This window comes from Ambystoma mexicanum, chromosome 5q (genome assembly GCF_040938575.1).
Source record: "Ambystoma mexicanum isolate Mex_15411 chromosome 5q, UKY_AmexF1_1, whole genome shotgun sequence".
NCBI classification, from domain to species: Eukaryota; Metazoa; Chordata; class Amphibia; order Caudata; family Ambystomatidae; genus Ambystoma; species Ambystoma mexicanum.
In genome coordinates this window covers 1,197,230,319-1,197,247,655 of record NC_090933.1, presented here as the reverse complement: position 1 = coordinate 1,197,247,655, position 17,337 = coordinate 1,197,230,319, and the positions used below count along the sequence as shown (strand labels likewise).

General features: G+C 41.2%; 1 protein-coding gene across 1 annotated transcript in view; it reads right to left on the bottom strand.

The window, feature by feature from the left end:
* DENND3 (DENN domain containing 3) overlaps window positions 1-17,337 on the bottom strand; it is a 1,010,513-nt gene that overhangs the window by 743,684 nt on the left and 249,492 nt on the right. Inside the window, exon 3 of the mRNA XM_069621709.1 lies at window positions 7,313-7,428. Coding sequence (XP_069477810.1) covers window positions 7,313-7,428 — 116 coding nt within the window. The remainder of the gene's footprint in view (window positions 1-7,312; window positions 7,429-17,337) is intronic.

Sequence of the window (17,337 nt, the reverse complement as noted above, 5' to 3'; positions counted from 1 at the left end):
GTTTAAAGGAGGTTTACATTCACTCTGCGAGCAGAAGTGATAGCCACCAGGAAAATGGTCTTTAAAGATGTAGCAGAAAATAAACTTTTGGTGGAGTATAACAAGTGAAAGGATAAATATCTTTAGCTCTACACCAGCTGCAAAACGTATTCCACAGGAAGCAGTATAGTGCTTTTGTTGCTGACATTTTGACTGAAGCAACACCTCCCTAACGTCATGTGGGAGATCGCAACCTTTGTATCTTAACCTCTCAGAAACCAGGCATGATGGTTCAGAGTTCTGAATTCTAGGTGAAAAGGATGGCCTCCCTCTTGAGATAGCAAGTCTGCTCTCTGGGGAAGAGAGAATGGAGGGCAGATGGACATGTCCAGAAGTTCGGATACCATGTTCTTCAGGCCCAATCCAGAGCAATTAGGAACATGGACTTCACAAACTTCCTCAACCTCCTGATGACAAGGAATGGAGGGAACGCATATAGAAAAGGAAAATTCCAACCCACCACAAACACGTCCCCCAGATCTTCTATCTGCATTTCCTCTCGATGCTCGACACAAACAGATACTCTTCAGGGGTTCCTCAAAGGGTGAAGATCTCTTGAAGGACTTCCTGAGCTAACTCCCACTCGTGGGAAATTGTGCTCTGCCTGCTCAGAGCATCCGCTCTCGTGTTCTCCTCTCCGACTAGATGAACTGCGGACAGGAAGATTCCTTGTTGAATTGCCCAGAACCAGAGCGGCATTACCTCCCTGCACTGTGGTAGTTACCATACACCACCTCTCTTGTTGACGTAATGCATGTCCACTGTGTTGTACATCATTAGAAGGACATATGTTAACTGTATGGAACACAAAAAGGCCAGCAGTGAAAGTCTGGTTGGCCTTAGCTCTAAAAGGTTTATGTGTTGTCTGTATTCTGAAGGGGACCAAAGACTGCTGATCATAAGATGGCTCATATGAGATTCCCATCCCATGAGGGAAGAATCCGTGACTGCCATTATTTCAAGTCAGGCTTGCCAAAAGGTTCCCCGTCATCACATTCTCCTTGCAGGCCCACCACAGGAGATCCTGTGCGACCTTGCCCAGGACCTGAAGAATACCCATCATATTGTCTATGAATTGTGACCATTGGGATCTGAGGGACCACCAGAGTGATTCTGGCACCAGGATTCTGGCACCAGGAAATCGCAGGATGCCATGAGGCCCAGCAACCTCAGAAAATCAAAAGCTGGTAGATGCAAGATATGTTGAGCCCTAAACTCGGGAGGCATAGCTTTCACTGATAAAGAATCCAGGACTGATCCAATGAATTGCATTTGTTAGGAAGGTGTCACCTGGGACTTCTTGAAATAAATTGGGGGAGAAGCCCAATCTGGGAGAGAGTGGCAGTGTTGCGTAGATATTCCAGAACCTGTTCGGAAGAACAAGCTCTGATCAGTCATTCGTCTAGATAGGGAAAGATGTGAATCCCTCCCCTCGAATCGCTGCCACCACTACCATCAACTTGTTGAAAACCCTCAATGCAGAGGTCAACCCGAAAGGCAGTACCTGAAACTGAAAGTGCGAACTGCCAATGGTGAACCTCAGGTACCTTCTGTGCTTGGGATGTAAAGGCACATAGAAGTAAGCATACTGAACATAGAGTTTCATCATCCAATCCTGGAGTTGCAGGGCCTGGAGGATTTGCGAAAGAGTGACCATTTTAATTCTGTCCTTCCTGAGGAACTTGTTCAAGCGTCTCAGATCCAAGATGGGCCGCAATCCTCCGCCTTTCTTGGGAACTAGAAAATTGGTTGAATCCCAACCTTGGTATTGCTCCACTGGAGGCACTTTTGGTAGGGCACCTTTCTCCAGCAGGGAAGGAATTACCTGCAGAAGCAGTGGGTGGTTCTCCAAGAGATTGCTTGTTCGGTGGACAATCCGGCGGCCTTTTTAGGAATGGGAGATTGTACCCTTGAGCTACTGTCTGCAGAACCCAAGCATCTGAAGTAATGTTTTGCCAGACTTCAAGATGCTGGGTTAACCTGCATCCCACTGGAGACTTGCAAGTCAAATCCTTAAAGCGGTTTTGGTGTAGTGGTTGTGGCAGAGGGTAAAGAGGCAGTAGATGTTTGGGCAGCTCTTCCTCTGAAACCTCGTGCTCCACGTTGGAACCTTCTTTGGCCTTTCTCAGCAATCTGCCCTCTACCTCTTGTTCCAAATGAGGAATAGAAACACAAGGAACGTCCTCTCCAACTGTGAAAGGATGACTACTACTGTTGCTGAAGCTGGTAAATAGCTGCCCCCAAAGACTTTGCAGCCAGCTTGGAAGCCAACTTTTCCAGCCACTCATCAGCTGTAGCTCCAAAAAGGTATGACCCATCAAAAGGTATGGCCAACAATCTGGATTGCACATCACAAGCAAATCCCGATTTACGGAACCAGGCAAACCTCCTTGCGACTGTGCTAGTAGCCATGGAATGGCCAACAGAATCCGAAGGGTGCAGTCCTGACTGGAGAGACTGGAATGCCACCAACTTGCCGTCTTGTATAATGTTAAGGAAACCCTCTCTCATTTCCCCTTCGATGACATCTTCAGCTGCATGGCAAACAACATCCCATAAAGTGTAGGTGTACTTAGTCAATACGCAAGAAGCTTTAATGGCGTTTAGAGCCATTCTCCCAGCTTAAAACACCCTCTTCCCTAGCACATCATATTTTTTATCATCCCCGTCAGGAGCAATTGTAGGATAAGCAGCTGCTCTAACATTAGAGGTAGTCGCTTGTAGCCGAGTTCAAAAGATGCACAAGTTGGGTCACTCTACACGCTCCGTTGCCGTAAGTGGGTTACAAACGGGCAGCACATTGGGAGGTCGATTATGTGGGATAATGCACTTTGCTGCAAGCGTATAACATCCCCCGCTTTAGATCAATCGCGAGCCCATATTGGCACATGGGTTTAACACAAACTCTGTCATGTTATTTGTACCAACAGACATTGCAGTCAACAGAATTCGGTGTCGGTTGTTCTCTTCATTAATTAGGAGGGAGACGCGATAGTCTATTTTTAGACGGACGTGATCAGCTGCGTTGACAAACCTTAAGTCACCTGAATACGCAGTTGATTGTTGGGACATACACAATCATCAACATTATAAACTTACAGGTAAAGATGTGTGCGGTGGCTGTTTGTTCATTAAGACAGAGCCACTTACTAAATCCCCCTCTGACTGTTTTCGTTCAATCTTTTTGACTCTGCAGTACACACAGGCTGACAGAGTGCATGCAGTTTCTATAACCACCAGTATGAATATATGAGCCCAGACGTCCAAAGTACATCGGACTAGACAGTCATTTCAGGTGAGGCTACTTCACCCATTTAGGACATTTTAACATATGAAGATTTTAATTCCATCTGTTTTTCCCTAGATTTGGGGTTGTATTCTTTTGTCTCCATGCTCTTGTCTTTTGGAGTTCTGAGTTGGTTCTCTCTGCAGCTAGTCACAGCATTACTGAATGCTAGAGGTGCACAATATTGTTTCTAAACAGTGTGGGAGGTGTTTTCCACCACCCGCAACGGATTGATCGATTTATGACGTTCATTTATATGCCCTTATTATTTCTTTTACTGTGTGTGAGGAACCATTTGGGGTTTCCACGTGCACGATTTGCTAACACATTTTGCTGTCAATGCAAGGAAGATCGGGACATCATAGGACTGTTCTGGATAATGTATGTTTTTTGCCATATACATAATTTCAGTTGGAATACATAGCAGCTAAAATGTGCCAATCAGATGTGACTAGACATCAATTAATAGAGCCAATTTGACAGCGTGCGCTGTTCTAATGTCCATAGTCAGCCTTGAGCTAACATTAATTAATGTGCATTGTGGTTGTATTGAAAAGACCATAACTGTTCACCTTTGATTTACCCTAATGGTGAACTTGAATTAATTTCAAGGACAGAAGGCGTAGTTACACCGATGTTCTTTTTCTCTTTCAGGCGAGAATCACCACTACCTTCTTCCATTAGGCAGCAAACTTTGAAGCTGCCATCCAGTTGTGTTGGCGCTACAGTGTAATCAGTAACTGTATAGCCTGCCATTCAGCTTCCACCCTATTAATGTCTGGTGTGATTTTATTAAATTAATTTTTGTTCCTGTTTTTGTATATCGTACATGTTCCCCAGACATTTGTTTCCCCTGATGAATTTCCCTTGATTTTATGGTATGATTTGCGTGTGAGGAATGAAACATGTTGGGTTGAGTGGGTATGTATTACTTTGTTTGAGAATGGATTAACCACGAGTAATATATGTGGAATTGTGATTGAAATGTTTCTTCTGGTAGCAAGGCCACACTGGTCATCTTTCTTATTTCTGAGCCTTGCACCAAGAGGAAGGAAATGTTTATTTATATTTTTATATGTACCTGTTTTTTGTCTGCTGTATGAAGATGTATGTTTTGCCAAACCAATCAATGTATTTGTTCTCGAACAACTGTATTGTATTTGTTATGTATGAATAAAAGAGTACTTTGTTGACACCGTTGTGATGGTCATCAGGTTGAATTCTCTAAGTGATCAGTAGAACCTTGTGCATGGGAGTCCTCGTTTGCAAGGACCTCTAAAGGTGTGGTGCTTCTCTCTGAACTAGATTCCTATTTATGAGCCCTTGTGTATTGTGGTAACGGCTAACTAACTTCGTTGAGGGTTGATGCTCATTAAACAGATTGATACGTAATTTCTCTCGTACCTCTTTGTTGTGTAAAGTGGTAGTCACTTGTACTACCACGTGTCAGGGGTAGGGTGTCCAGAGAGGAATTCTGGGTCAATGGATGATGGTTTGTACTTTCTTACCAGCTCCTTGCTGACAGCAGGAGTGCCATCTGGTTTTTGCCAATTCTCAGGAATGTTAAATGTTATTCTTTAATGCCGAATGAAATGGCAGAACAGGTTCTGTAGCAGGTCCTCTGTCTAGGATGTCAGTTAGATCATCCTGCTCTATATATTTGGCTGGATGGTTCCAATCTAAGTACTTAGTCACCTTAATCATAACAGACATGTATGCTGCACAAGGGTGTCCAGCCGGGTCTGTAGTGGCAAAATCTATTTCTGGTGAAGGGTCTAGCACACTGGCATCTTTCAAGCATGTAGTTAAATCCTCTAGCCTGGAGTCCTGTGAAATGAGTTCCTCTGTAACATTGGGCGTGCCAAAACGTTGAAATCCAAAAGGTGGATCGTCATCTTCTTCCTTCTCCACAAAGATGTAACCCCAATACTTAAAAAAAAAGCTTAAAACTGGTTGATGAGTTGGAGGATGAGGCTAATGGCTTTGACATTGAGACCTTCCAAGAGGAAGTAGAGGAAGCCAGCGTCTTCAATGTTTCTCGTGTCGACAACACTCGAGAAACCTTCTCTGGCTTTCGACCCAGGCTCTTGGGCATGAGAGACATAACCTTCAACGACTACTCCTAGTCCTTACGAGGCGCAATAAGGTTGGTAGCCTTTTTTGGCTCTCTTGACGGACCAGAAGGGGCTGCCTTAAAAAATGCTTCCATCATCTGGAGACAGAATTCTACTCATTCTGCTTTAGAATCAGATTTATGTGGGACACATACTTTCTTTCTGTTGGCTGAGGAATCTGAGGACAATGAGTGATAGTGCCTATTCTTGGATTTATTTTGAGAAGACATCGATGAAGAGTGTCACAAATCACTCCTGAACCTCGAGCGCTTGAAGTGTTTACAGAAGCTGTTTTGATTTCTGAGGGGATATATCCTTCAGACTTCCATCTTCGGACGACCTCTTCGAAGGAGTGAATGTTGGGGATTTTGAAGCCGGCCGACCTAAGGTGAGTTTAGCCTTCCTCACCTTCAAGGCCTTGATGGTCATGGACTGGCATAACCTGCACTCATTGACCCTATGCTCCTTACCCAGACACCAGAGCCTTATTCTGTGCGGATCTGCAATGGACATCTTCGATTCACAGTCCACACACCTCTTGAAACCGGTTTTCAGATTTGACATTGTCGAAGATCTTTAGAACTACGTAGTAGAAATTTGCTATGCCAAAAAGAACTTTTGGAAGTGTGTTGTGCATGCAGAAAAAAATGAAACTTAGGCAAAGGGTGCAGTGCATGCCATTTATACCAACGTCACGTCCGAGTGCTGGGATGGAAGCCGCTGAGGGGCTTGGACTTAACGCAGAGTACCTTCTGCTAAGGAAAAGGTTTTCCGAAGCTGCGACTTACAATGGATGGAATTACCACCGGTAGTAAATCCAGCAAATCCCCAATGGAGAAGTCTGGACTCCAGAAATGGGGCTCAACCTTGCCATTCCGCCATAAGTAAAGAGGAGATTTTGCTGAGATTGCAAGTGGTGTAAACGGGAAACAAGGGTGGTGGCATTTCCACAGAAAAGAACAGCCAAACTTATAACAAAGCCAAACGTTCCCTCTCACCTCACCCGACATCACCCTAAAAAGAAAAGAAATTCCTCAGAGCGAAAAATGCTGTTTCCCCCCTGCTATGACATCATAGCTGTTGATTATGACCACCACAATCCTCTACAATGATGTCATAGCAACTGGATATGACATTTGGAAATGTGAATAGTTGCTAATGTTTTGCTATTGAAGCAATATACACCAAGGTCATCCGCAACCCAATGTTGTTCCAAGACTCAAAAAAGAAACTTAATTAACATGGGTCTTTCCTGAACCTTCTAAAAAAGAGCTTCTGAAGGAAACATGGCATTTAGGATGTCTACTCCAGGACCAAATAAACAAACCAAGTAGATAGTTCATCTTCCTTATAAATGTGTTTGTGCAAACAGGGAGTTTAATTGACCAATGTAATATTTCTTAGTCTTGAACTTTATAGAAGGCAAGCCCCGGTCCCAGACGGCAATAAAATACAAAACGAAATTGAAATATCAAAAAGAAAAGAGCCTCAGACTAGTTGAAAATGTATTTACAAATGGAAAGGAGTTGCATTCAACGGTGGAGCTGAAAACCAGCATTGTTTTTAGAAAAGGAAAGGAAGGAGGAAGGTTTAACCTATAGCTTTAAACAAATTCTAGAATAGTTCACATCTGACATTGGAACTAAAAATTAAAAACAAATTGGCCATATGAAGAACAGGATGAAAAATATATCTGAAAAATATATCAAACAAATCAATCACAATGCAATACTCAGATTAATAGATTTATCTCCAAAACACTTATTTGAAGTCTCAGCATCTCACATGTCCACAATAAGTGCACGCATTAACAAGATCATTGAGAACATATTAAGAACAATCACGTACACGAATTACAAACCATGCAACTCACCTGAACAGGTCTGTGGTATTGTGCAACTACCCCATATGTTCGGTTTCCAAACACATCAGTGAAAACAAGAAAATGGAAATGATCTTCTTTTCGTTCAGACGTTAAGATAAGTCCTCCTGAAAATTAAATATTTTTATTTACACTGAATATAAATTAATAAAACAGGCAGAAGGGTAACATATTTGGAAACAATGATTTTAACAATTCTTGATATAGTACAAACTTTGTTTTTAAATTCTAGGCATACATTAAACATCGCTGAAAACTTTTACTAACTAAAACATCTTAATAATACTCAACGGTCAGAATTTTTGAATTAAGTTTGAAACAATTCAATTGGAGAAAAAGGAAAAAAAATTACTAGTATCGAGCAGTACAAAGTAAGAGCTGTTACCCTGTGAACCACCACCACTGAAAGAGATGGAAAACAAACTCCATATATAGAGCGACCAGCTATGTGCAGAAAGAGCAGAGAGTTCAAGACATTCCACCAAGGTCAGGAGTGAAAAGGCAGAAAGGATGGAGGGGTTGGCTAAGTGAACTTTAAATAAAAGGTATAGGTACGCAGTTGGGAGGGCGTTTTCTGGTATCCAGTAATAACACCAGTGCAATAAATACCATCTCTGGGGCAATATTTGTGTGCCTAATTTTTCTCTGACCACCACCTACTCCGTTCCAACAATAGTCCAGGCTGGAGTTAGGTTGGTAAATTGACCCAGACCTACAATATGCGGAAAGTGATTTTTGGCATTAAGCAATTAATACTGTTTCCGTTTTTATTCCACCTATATTATTTAACGGACCAGTGCTTACCAAAAACATAAAAAGACCTGACAAATGTTTTTTTTTTTTAAAACAAAAAAGTTCTCAATTTCAATATGTTGCATACATGGTCCCGGGATTGGGTCTGGATTTTGACATATCCGAGAGCCAATTATACCGAACAAATGGCAGAGGTGATAAGAGGAAATATAAACCATCTCTCCTTTGTCACTAAAACTGGTGGGATCACTCCAACTGCTTGATTTACTTCTTGCACAAGAACAAGTAATTGATTTATGTTTATGATGTGCTTAGAAATCTTAACAAATGTGTTGATGTTTGCTTCTGTTGTCTTTGTTCCACTTTGATCAATAAAAAGATCCCCCAGAAGCTCAGTCTCCAGAGCTCTGGTACTCTCTAGGCTGGATTATTGCAACAGACTGTCTACATCTTCTGGCCTCTACTCTTCGACCTTTAGAACTTATCCAGAACAGGACTGCAAGACTTGTCCTTGGCCTCAAGCCCAGGGATTTTATCTCTCCAGCTCTGAAATCTCTTCACTGGCTCCCCATGGCTGCAATGATCAAGTTCAAGACCTTTTGCATCATCCACAAGGCTTTCTGGGGCCTGGGACCTCTCTACCTCCAGCTTTCTCTTCCAAATCATTTTCCTTCGCGAGCACTCCACTCATCCACCTCCAGCTCTCTGAGGGTCAGACGCTTCTCCAAGCAGAGATTTGGGGACAGATCTATCGCCTCGGCTGGGGCCTCCCTCTGGAACAGCCTCTCTGCCTCTCTCAAACTTGAGTAGAACCACCTCATGGTTCAGGAAACAACTCAAGACCTTCCTTTTCACTTCCGCTTTCTCTCTTCCCCTCCCCTGCACACCCGACTGCTCCGCTCACTGGTCAACCTCTGAAACCGGGCCCAGACTCCTGCATGTCCAGATGCTCTTGCACTGCCTCTGGGCTCACCAGCACTTAAGGGTCTGTTATCTGCACTTTCTCCTTCGCCCCCGCCCGCGGCACTTCTCCCCCTCCCTCTTCCCTGCACTTGCGCGATCTGAATGACACAAGGCCTAGTAAGATTGTTATTTTGTCGTCCCTTTGTTTCCACCTCCTGTCTTGTCGCGCCTAGAAACACTTGCATACAGGCGCATTACAAATGCCACATCATATCATAACTAGGAAAACAAAGAAAAAATAACTCTCAGCACACCTCAGGAAATCCTATCTCAAACCTGTTCCACTTGAAAAACCCATACTAAAAAAGGAGGAAAAATGTGGGGCTGCCATGATATAAAAAATACATACAAATAATACACTGGAAGAAATGATCAGTAAATTGAATATTGAAGGAAAACATCTTCAATACAATCCAAAGCAATATTGACAATACAATTCCTACAGGATGCCCAAATGTGTTAGTATACGGATTATAAACCGTCACTTAGCACATCAATAGTAAAAAAATGTCTATATTCATACAAGAAACATTTGATTATGCATTATAATGAAGAGTAACAGCATCCACATGGCTTGCAGCTCTCAATATAGGTGGCATTACATTACACAGATGATTAATGCTCCCTGTAGAACACAACAACAATTTAGAATACAGTAAATTGCATGCAGGAGTAGCTCAGGGAGTTGCCAAAATATCAAGACATATCAAAGTTCCCATAATAGATGAGGTCAGCATGGTATCAAGGACCTGCTGGCTTTCATATTTGTGGGGTTTTGGGAGGCAAGCATGCCCTTGCATTTGGAAATCCACTTCAATTAAGACATGTCAATGGCCAACCATTATTTCAAACAATCATCACAAAGGATAGTGCCAAAATAGTGGGATGCATTGACAATGGTATTTTGTGGTGTTATTTTCAATATTGTTACCCAACTCAAAATACATCAGTGCAGCGATGAATAACATGGCAACATTCTAAAACACAGTCCATCATAGTACCGATTTTTAAAAACGGACAGCGGTGGCTCCCTTGCAACTACAGGCTCATAGCATTATTAGACATCCCGGCAAAGAATTAGCGAGTATAGTGCTGAGTGAACGAAATGACTGGGCATTGGGTGCAGACTGGACCCGCTTCAAACAGATTTCAGGAAGGGAGCGGGCATGAATGCCAACACCTTTTTTATGGGTATGCTAAAGAAAGAAGCCATGGCGAGGTTGAGGCCCATGTATATGGCGTTCATCTACTTCGCGATGGCATTCGATAGCATTGACCGAACTCGCCTACGGTCGAAACTCAGAAAATGGGGCTGTCCCGCTCACTTATTAGAGATTCTTGTGGCATTATACTCTGATACCTCTATCAGAGTGTGCCTGAATGCCCAGGGCAAATTGTCATCACCAATCGCAATGTGTGGCCTTAAGCAAGGCTGCATATTGGCCCCTCTACTTTTCAGCCTCTTCCTCTCAGATCTTGCCGAGGTCTTTGGAGGTATCCGTAGCTTCTGGACAAGTTTAGCCCATATTACTCTGGACTATTTACTCTATGCAGATGACCTTGTCCTCTTTGATTACACGCCAATGGGTATACAGCACAAGCTTGAAGCCCTGGCTGAATACGCGGAATTAAATCATCTAAGTATCAATATAAAAAAAACAAATCGCAGATGCTTCAGACCAGGGATGAAATTAAAATACAAGAGCTTTCGCTGGAGCATCAGTAGTACGACCCTAGAAAAGGTCTCAAAATGTTGCTATCGGGGATGCAGATTACTTGAACTTCATAAGAAAACGGAGTTGCAAAGCTATCAACGTTCTAAGATGTTCAAGCTCGCTACTCAAGCTTGTGCCGTAAACCAAAAATGTTGACATACCTCTTTGAGCCCAGTCCTAAAATTCTATAAAACCAAGGTCTTACCATCTAATACCTATGGGGGAGGGAACTGGGGCCTCCCTACTTTACTGTAATGTGACACTCTAGAGGGTATGTTTTGGAGGAAGGTCTTACACCTACCTAATGGTGTTCCGGCAGCAGTCATCCGCTATGATTTGGGCATTTCCTCCCTTCCATTCTACCTAAATTAAAAGAACCTCTCACTGTTGAAAAACATTCTCTGTGATAAGGAGGGCTCAATTTGGTGGCTTCTAAAACAATTGCTGCATAAGAAGTTCTTGACCGCCTTAAATACCTGGGAAATAGAGTGTTGATTTCATTTGTGAGAGGTCCAGTATCTCAAAAGACGCAGCTTGTCATAATCCAAAACAATTCAAAAGGAGACTCAAGGAACGGGATTGGATTGATACAATCGGTAAAGTACGATCATATCACCTGTATGCTGACTAGCCGATTGATGTTAGACCAGTCAGAATTTGTCCGGAATACCTCAACAGGTCACCGATTAGATCGTGGCAGTCAGAAGGACGAGGTTAAGGAGGTTAAGGCAACATTTTATCCGCACTAAAGAAATTCTGGGTGGCTGGAATAAAGTTCAGAGAGACTTGAGATCATGCTGCTTCTGTTCCCTGCCCGAAGAGGTGGAGACTTTGTGCCATATATTGCTGCACTGTAGTTCATTAGAGGCGAGGCGCATGTTTTATTTTGGCCATCTTATCCAACCCAATGCCCAGGTCCATATTGAAAGAGTGTGGCAGCGCATCACGAACTCTTACGATCACATGGATAGTCGCTGCGCTTCATTTCCTAAGAGAAATGTTAGATTCAGGTGGAAGGGTACTATGAATGATCTGATATGCATCTTAACTTTGTCTTTTAGTGCCATGGTTTGTTTTTCTTTCTTCCTTCCTTTTTCTTTTTTAGGGAAATCAATTTTAACCTACATATTTGTGTTTTGTTTTGCTTCATATGTTGTACTTTGTATTTTAAATGAAATATTATCTTGTTGTATTCTGTATTTTAAATGAAAGATTATCTGTATGGTTCTTTCTTTTTTTTTAAAGTACATGAGAGTAGGAAAGCCAACAGAAAATACAAAAACGCTGTAGAATCGTGCACTGACTATAAATCTTCATACTGAAAATGTTGCAGAATCATATATGTACAACACCTTATTTAAAGGGGGAAAAGAAGCTGCCATATGAAAACTACAAAATGTGATAATGAAATGATCAGACTGAAAAACAAAAACACAGCAACTCTGATTGCATTTAAAGTTGTCCCAACGCAGAAACACGGCTTAACCAGCAAAATTAATTAGGAACCAGTCAATGATTAAAATAACAGCATAGAGTATCAAGAACAACTTGACGCTAATAGCATTTTAAGCATCTCTATGCCAGCTAGAATAATACTCCATCCAAATGTTGATGTAGATTGGATTGTATCACTACATTTCAATTTAGCAATATTCAAGATGTACATTCTATAAAAAGAGTAAGCGTATCTTTCCAGCTACTTAAATAAATAACCAGAAAATTGTTCACCATTAAATCTGTTATGCAGTAACTAATCATAACTCATAAGGGTTATATTTAAAAACAGCCATTCTTGACATCCGACAACGTCTTTACTGATGGAATGGGCTATGTAGCACTATCTAGATAATGTAATTGTATTGATTGTACATACTGGATGTTGACCACTAAAAATAACTGCCCACGTACCATTTGTAAAAGAGTAGAACAGACTATTCTTCCTATATGTCTGGCATCTACCTCGAATTGAAATCCTTAAAAAGATGAATCGAGCAAAAACGCAACTAAAATTACAGAAACACATCATCAACTAATACAACCAAAGATCCACCTGTCTTTGCACACAATAAACAATCCAAAAAGAAACCTAACAACTAAATGCTTTTACAAAACAGTCACCTAAATCATAACATATTAGATGTACACTGCTATCCTAATGTAACAGTAGAGTTAATCTTGGAATTTTCCTCCTTCAGTTTAACACATCCAAAGTGCCAACACGTTAAGTTATTGTAAATTTGTTTTAAATCGAAATCACACAAATGAGTCAAAATCCATTTATTGAACATAGATGCAGTTCTATACTCACGGCTATTGAAAAATATCTCCAACACGTTTTCCAATCACGATCAGTTGGAACCTTTTGAATTGTTGTTGTCTAACTTCAGAATTATACAGCTCAACCCCAGTAGCATTTTAAAAAAGTACTGTTAGCAACAAACCCCATCTTTACACAACTAGTTCAGTACATGGTTCATTCTGTGCTACTTATATTATGTCATGTTGCTGGGATTTAACAGTGCATCTGTTTGTCATGACTCTCAGTGCAGTGCACTCTTTCATTGCTCTGTCTTCCTGTGCAGTGTCTGTGTGGTGTGTCTGTGTGTCTGTGTGTTTTTCTCTTCTGTAACTGCAATGTGGTCTGCACTGGGATAATGTTCTTAAATATTGTAATATACTTGTTCCTAACAGAAGCTCCCTAAAACGCCCCGAGTGAGGCAGTGAACTGCTCCATAGGGTGAGAAGTTCCCTAGCCTAGGATGGTCCCATACTTTCTGAATGCTAAAAACTGCAAGTGGACTAAAGACACGCCTTCGCGCCCCCACTCTCTCCCAGACACACAACACCCAGTATGCAGAGGGGGCATTGGTGGAGAGTAGGAGAAGGAGGAGGGAGGAGTCGTAAGATCAGGAAAAGGAGAGAAAAAGAGCAGGCGAGTGAAAGGACCATGGAGTGTGTGATTGGCCTACGACACCATAACTGTTATTGTTGACGCTCCCAGACTATTAAGGCGACAGTGATACGCAGACAGAATTATTCATTTAGTATGCTTCTTTATGTATACCATCACTTATGTTAAAGAAAATGAAACTGGATCTGAAATCGTTTCAATGGGGGAACTGCAAATCTTGGTTTAAGATTGGAATTACTTCTGCCCCCACTATTGCTGGTAGTCTCTAGCTGCCGGAATTCGAATTATGCTACCTAGCACAACAATTATCACAGCTCCCCAACCATATTGATGAAGCAGAGACTCAGCCTAAATGGGCAGTCTATGACAATACCTTATTTCAATGACGGGCTTATACTTAATAGATTATACTAATGCTCCTCTAGACCACAATACCATTTTACAGAATAACATTTACGTTAGAAGAAAGATTCAGTCATTATGGAAGATAGAGGATTTCTAGAATACAGAGACCCACCATAGTGGAAAACAAAGCAATTCAGATTAGCAATAAAATCACCAATTGGGAAGAGTGGACCGATAAAGGAATTCTAACATTGGGAGATGTCATTCTGGAAACATCAGATTATGCCTTTTACCAATTTAGAATCCTTTTATGGGCTGAGTGATAATGACCCATTGGAAATGGGTACAGTCCTCGCACTGCATTTTTGCATTTTTAAGAAACATCAAATGATTATGGTTAGTTTGCCTAGTACGGTAGTCGATTGTCTGTTTCCATTTCCTTCCCACTCTCCCCCCTCCCTTCCTTATCCTTGTCTTAGCTCTTGCACTATCTGAAATGCTGTCAGGCCGAGTACGATAGTTAATTTCACATCCTTACTGTTCATGGCCTGTAAGAATGTCATTGTATTTTCCCTTGTTCCCTCCCTTACCTTGAAGCGCTTCGAAACACATTGTGTATAGGCGCTTTATAAAAAACGATCATATCATATATTGTGGCTCTGGCAAAAAAAAGAATCAGTAGAAAAATTCAGTGCGACATCTATGTTTATTGCTTTTCATCAGGGACGCCATTTCACCAAAATGCCAGAGATGGTGTAAGTGACATTGTGTGACCCTTGACCTCTGATGACATCACAGGAAGTGATGTAATTTGACCCCCACCCCAAGTGACATCACAGAAAGTGATGGCACACAATCATTCACCCCTTGACAAAACAGGAAGTGGCATAACGTAGTATGTTCCTCAGTACATGGTTACGATATCACTGTAATATGATGTAGATTTCATACAAGAATGGATCGCCATATGTAGTGTTCATATCAGTGTGTATAGGCCCATTTTACCAAATTACTGTGAATGTAAGCAGACATTCAAGGTCAAATGATGCCATTCAATAGAAAGAAAATACACGTGGCTGTTGCATGAATTGAAAGAAGGTGTGTCAAAAAATTGAATCCTTAGAAAGTGAGCCAGAACCAAGCAAATCTACAGTCATCCCCTGTTGGGATATTCACACACTCTAAAAATAAAACGATTGTAGGAGGTTCTTTATATTTGCAGGTGTTGGAAGTTTTCTGAAGCATTTTCATTTGTTAGACAGTTCTCACATATTGAGTGTGGCAAGGAACGTAGAGAGAGACCCTCATTCACTTCTTCCCACGGCCTGCCACAATCCCACTTTCCTCACTAGCAGTTGTGTGTGGTCCATGGTGGCTGCACAAATATGTGCTGTGCTCCCATAGAAGAACATACTCAGGCTGGTTTTAATGCCAGTAATGATACTATAAGACAACATGTCCAAGCTGGCTCTGCCAGTATCACACAACATACTCCTGTTGGCTTTGTCATTAAAAATGCAATGCCCTAAGGAAGAAGGCACTTCAAGCCCAGAGGTTGCAGATTATCTTCCAAATACATTTCCTTCCCTTACATCTGCACATTTGTATTTTGTTAAACGCATATGAAATTAATAGAGTTATGCACTATGCAGTCTGCACCAGGATAATGCTGCTTCAGCGGAGGCATCTTTTAAGAGAGCTTGACCCATGTAGGCGATTCACCACTTGTGGCTCAATTAATGCATTTGGACTCTAAAATCATCACCAGCTTGCGGGCCAGATATTGGCCAGTACAATCGACACTTATGCCTCCAGCATCCACACTCACCCGTGCTCCTCCAGGTTCAGGGTGTACCGCACAAGCTTGGGTAACCCAGGGGTCGCCCAATAGGTCTTGAGAGGTGAATCGCAACAAACTTGGCCATGTCTGAGGCGTTGCGGTAGCTGCCATGCCACGCCCCCTCTATCTTCCCCACATACGACCACATTACAAGAAAGGTGATCCCATTGACAACAAAAGCAAATTATAAATCCCTTTTACTGAACTGAAAAGACAACCTCTGCACCCCTTTGAGCTTCTGGCTAATTTATAGAGATCCAGTGTACATACAATTTTCGGAAAGGGTTTGAGATTTAGTTGTCAATTTATTAGCAAACTAAAAAGAAATTAGCATTCCAGGAGGCTTTAACAACTGGCTTGGTGTGTTCATAATATATGTGTTAGATGTTTGGATAAATACTAATCTCAAAACTTTACTCCCCATGGCACAAAAAGATGCAAGAAACAAACTCCTTATCAAATTGACTAAAGGGGAATAAGGCAGTTTTAGCACAGCTGAGAAAAATGCAGCAAACAAAATATAATCTATAATGAGATGTGATCCAACATTGCCAGTGCCTAAAAGTCACGATAAGGAGTTCAAATGGAAATGCTGCAATCTTTGTAGACAGAGAATCTTGTATGTGTCCCTTTCACATGGGGTACTTTTTAAATGCACCTGGAAAACCAACATGCATTGTTTTCCATAAGATCAAAACTAATTTTCACTTAAATGTATTATTACATTTTTAGCAGGGTCGATTTGCATATGAAATATATTGACGTTGTGGCTGATATACATCGATTGTCTAGTAAAGGGAAGCATGTCTTTAGGTGGTAAAGGAATAACCTCTAACCACCAAAATATGATATGATATGATTGGTTATTTATAACACGCTTAATACCCAGAGGTTTCTAAGCGCGGACCCGGGGATCGCACCTGTGTTTCTGCGTGTCGTCTTGCTTCCAAGGCGAACACATTGCCCCTGAGCTATCCTCCGATACTATGAATGGAAGATGTAGCTGTTTTAGTGCTTTACTGACATTTTGCTCATATCTATGCAATTTAAATGTAGACAGACAGCAAATAAAATAGAATCCAAGAAGGTAAAGTGATTTGCCCAGCATCACATGTTCTGATGAGTGGGAATCCTGGGATAAGAATCTTTTCACATATGTTATGTTTCATTCACTCCCAGCATGTAAAACTGTTTAATTTGTTTTAATTAATATTTATTTATAGTGTAAATTGGTTAATAACCTTATACACTTATTCGAACACAACTAGCAGAGCTTAACAAATTACATTTCATATTATAATATTTTTAACAAAATCTAAAATTCTTAATTCATAATACATAATCAATTTAGCACTATGTTACAATATTTGTTCAGGATACATAATACATTAAAACCATCCTTAATGCAATAAAATTCAATAAAAACCTACCTAAAAAGTCCAATTATAAAAAGACTTGCACTTATGGATATACAAGCAATTTCATTTTC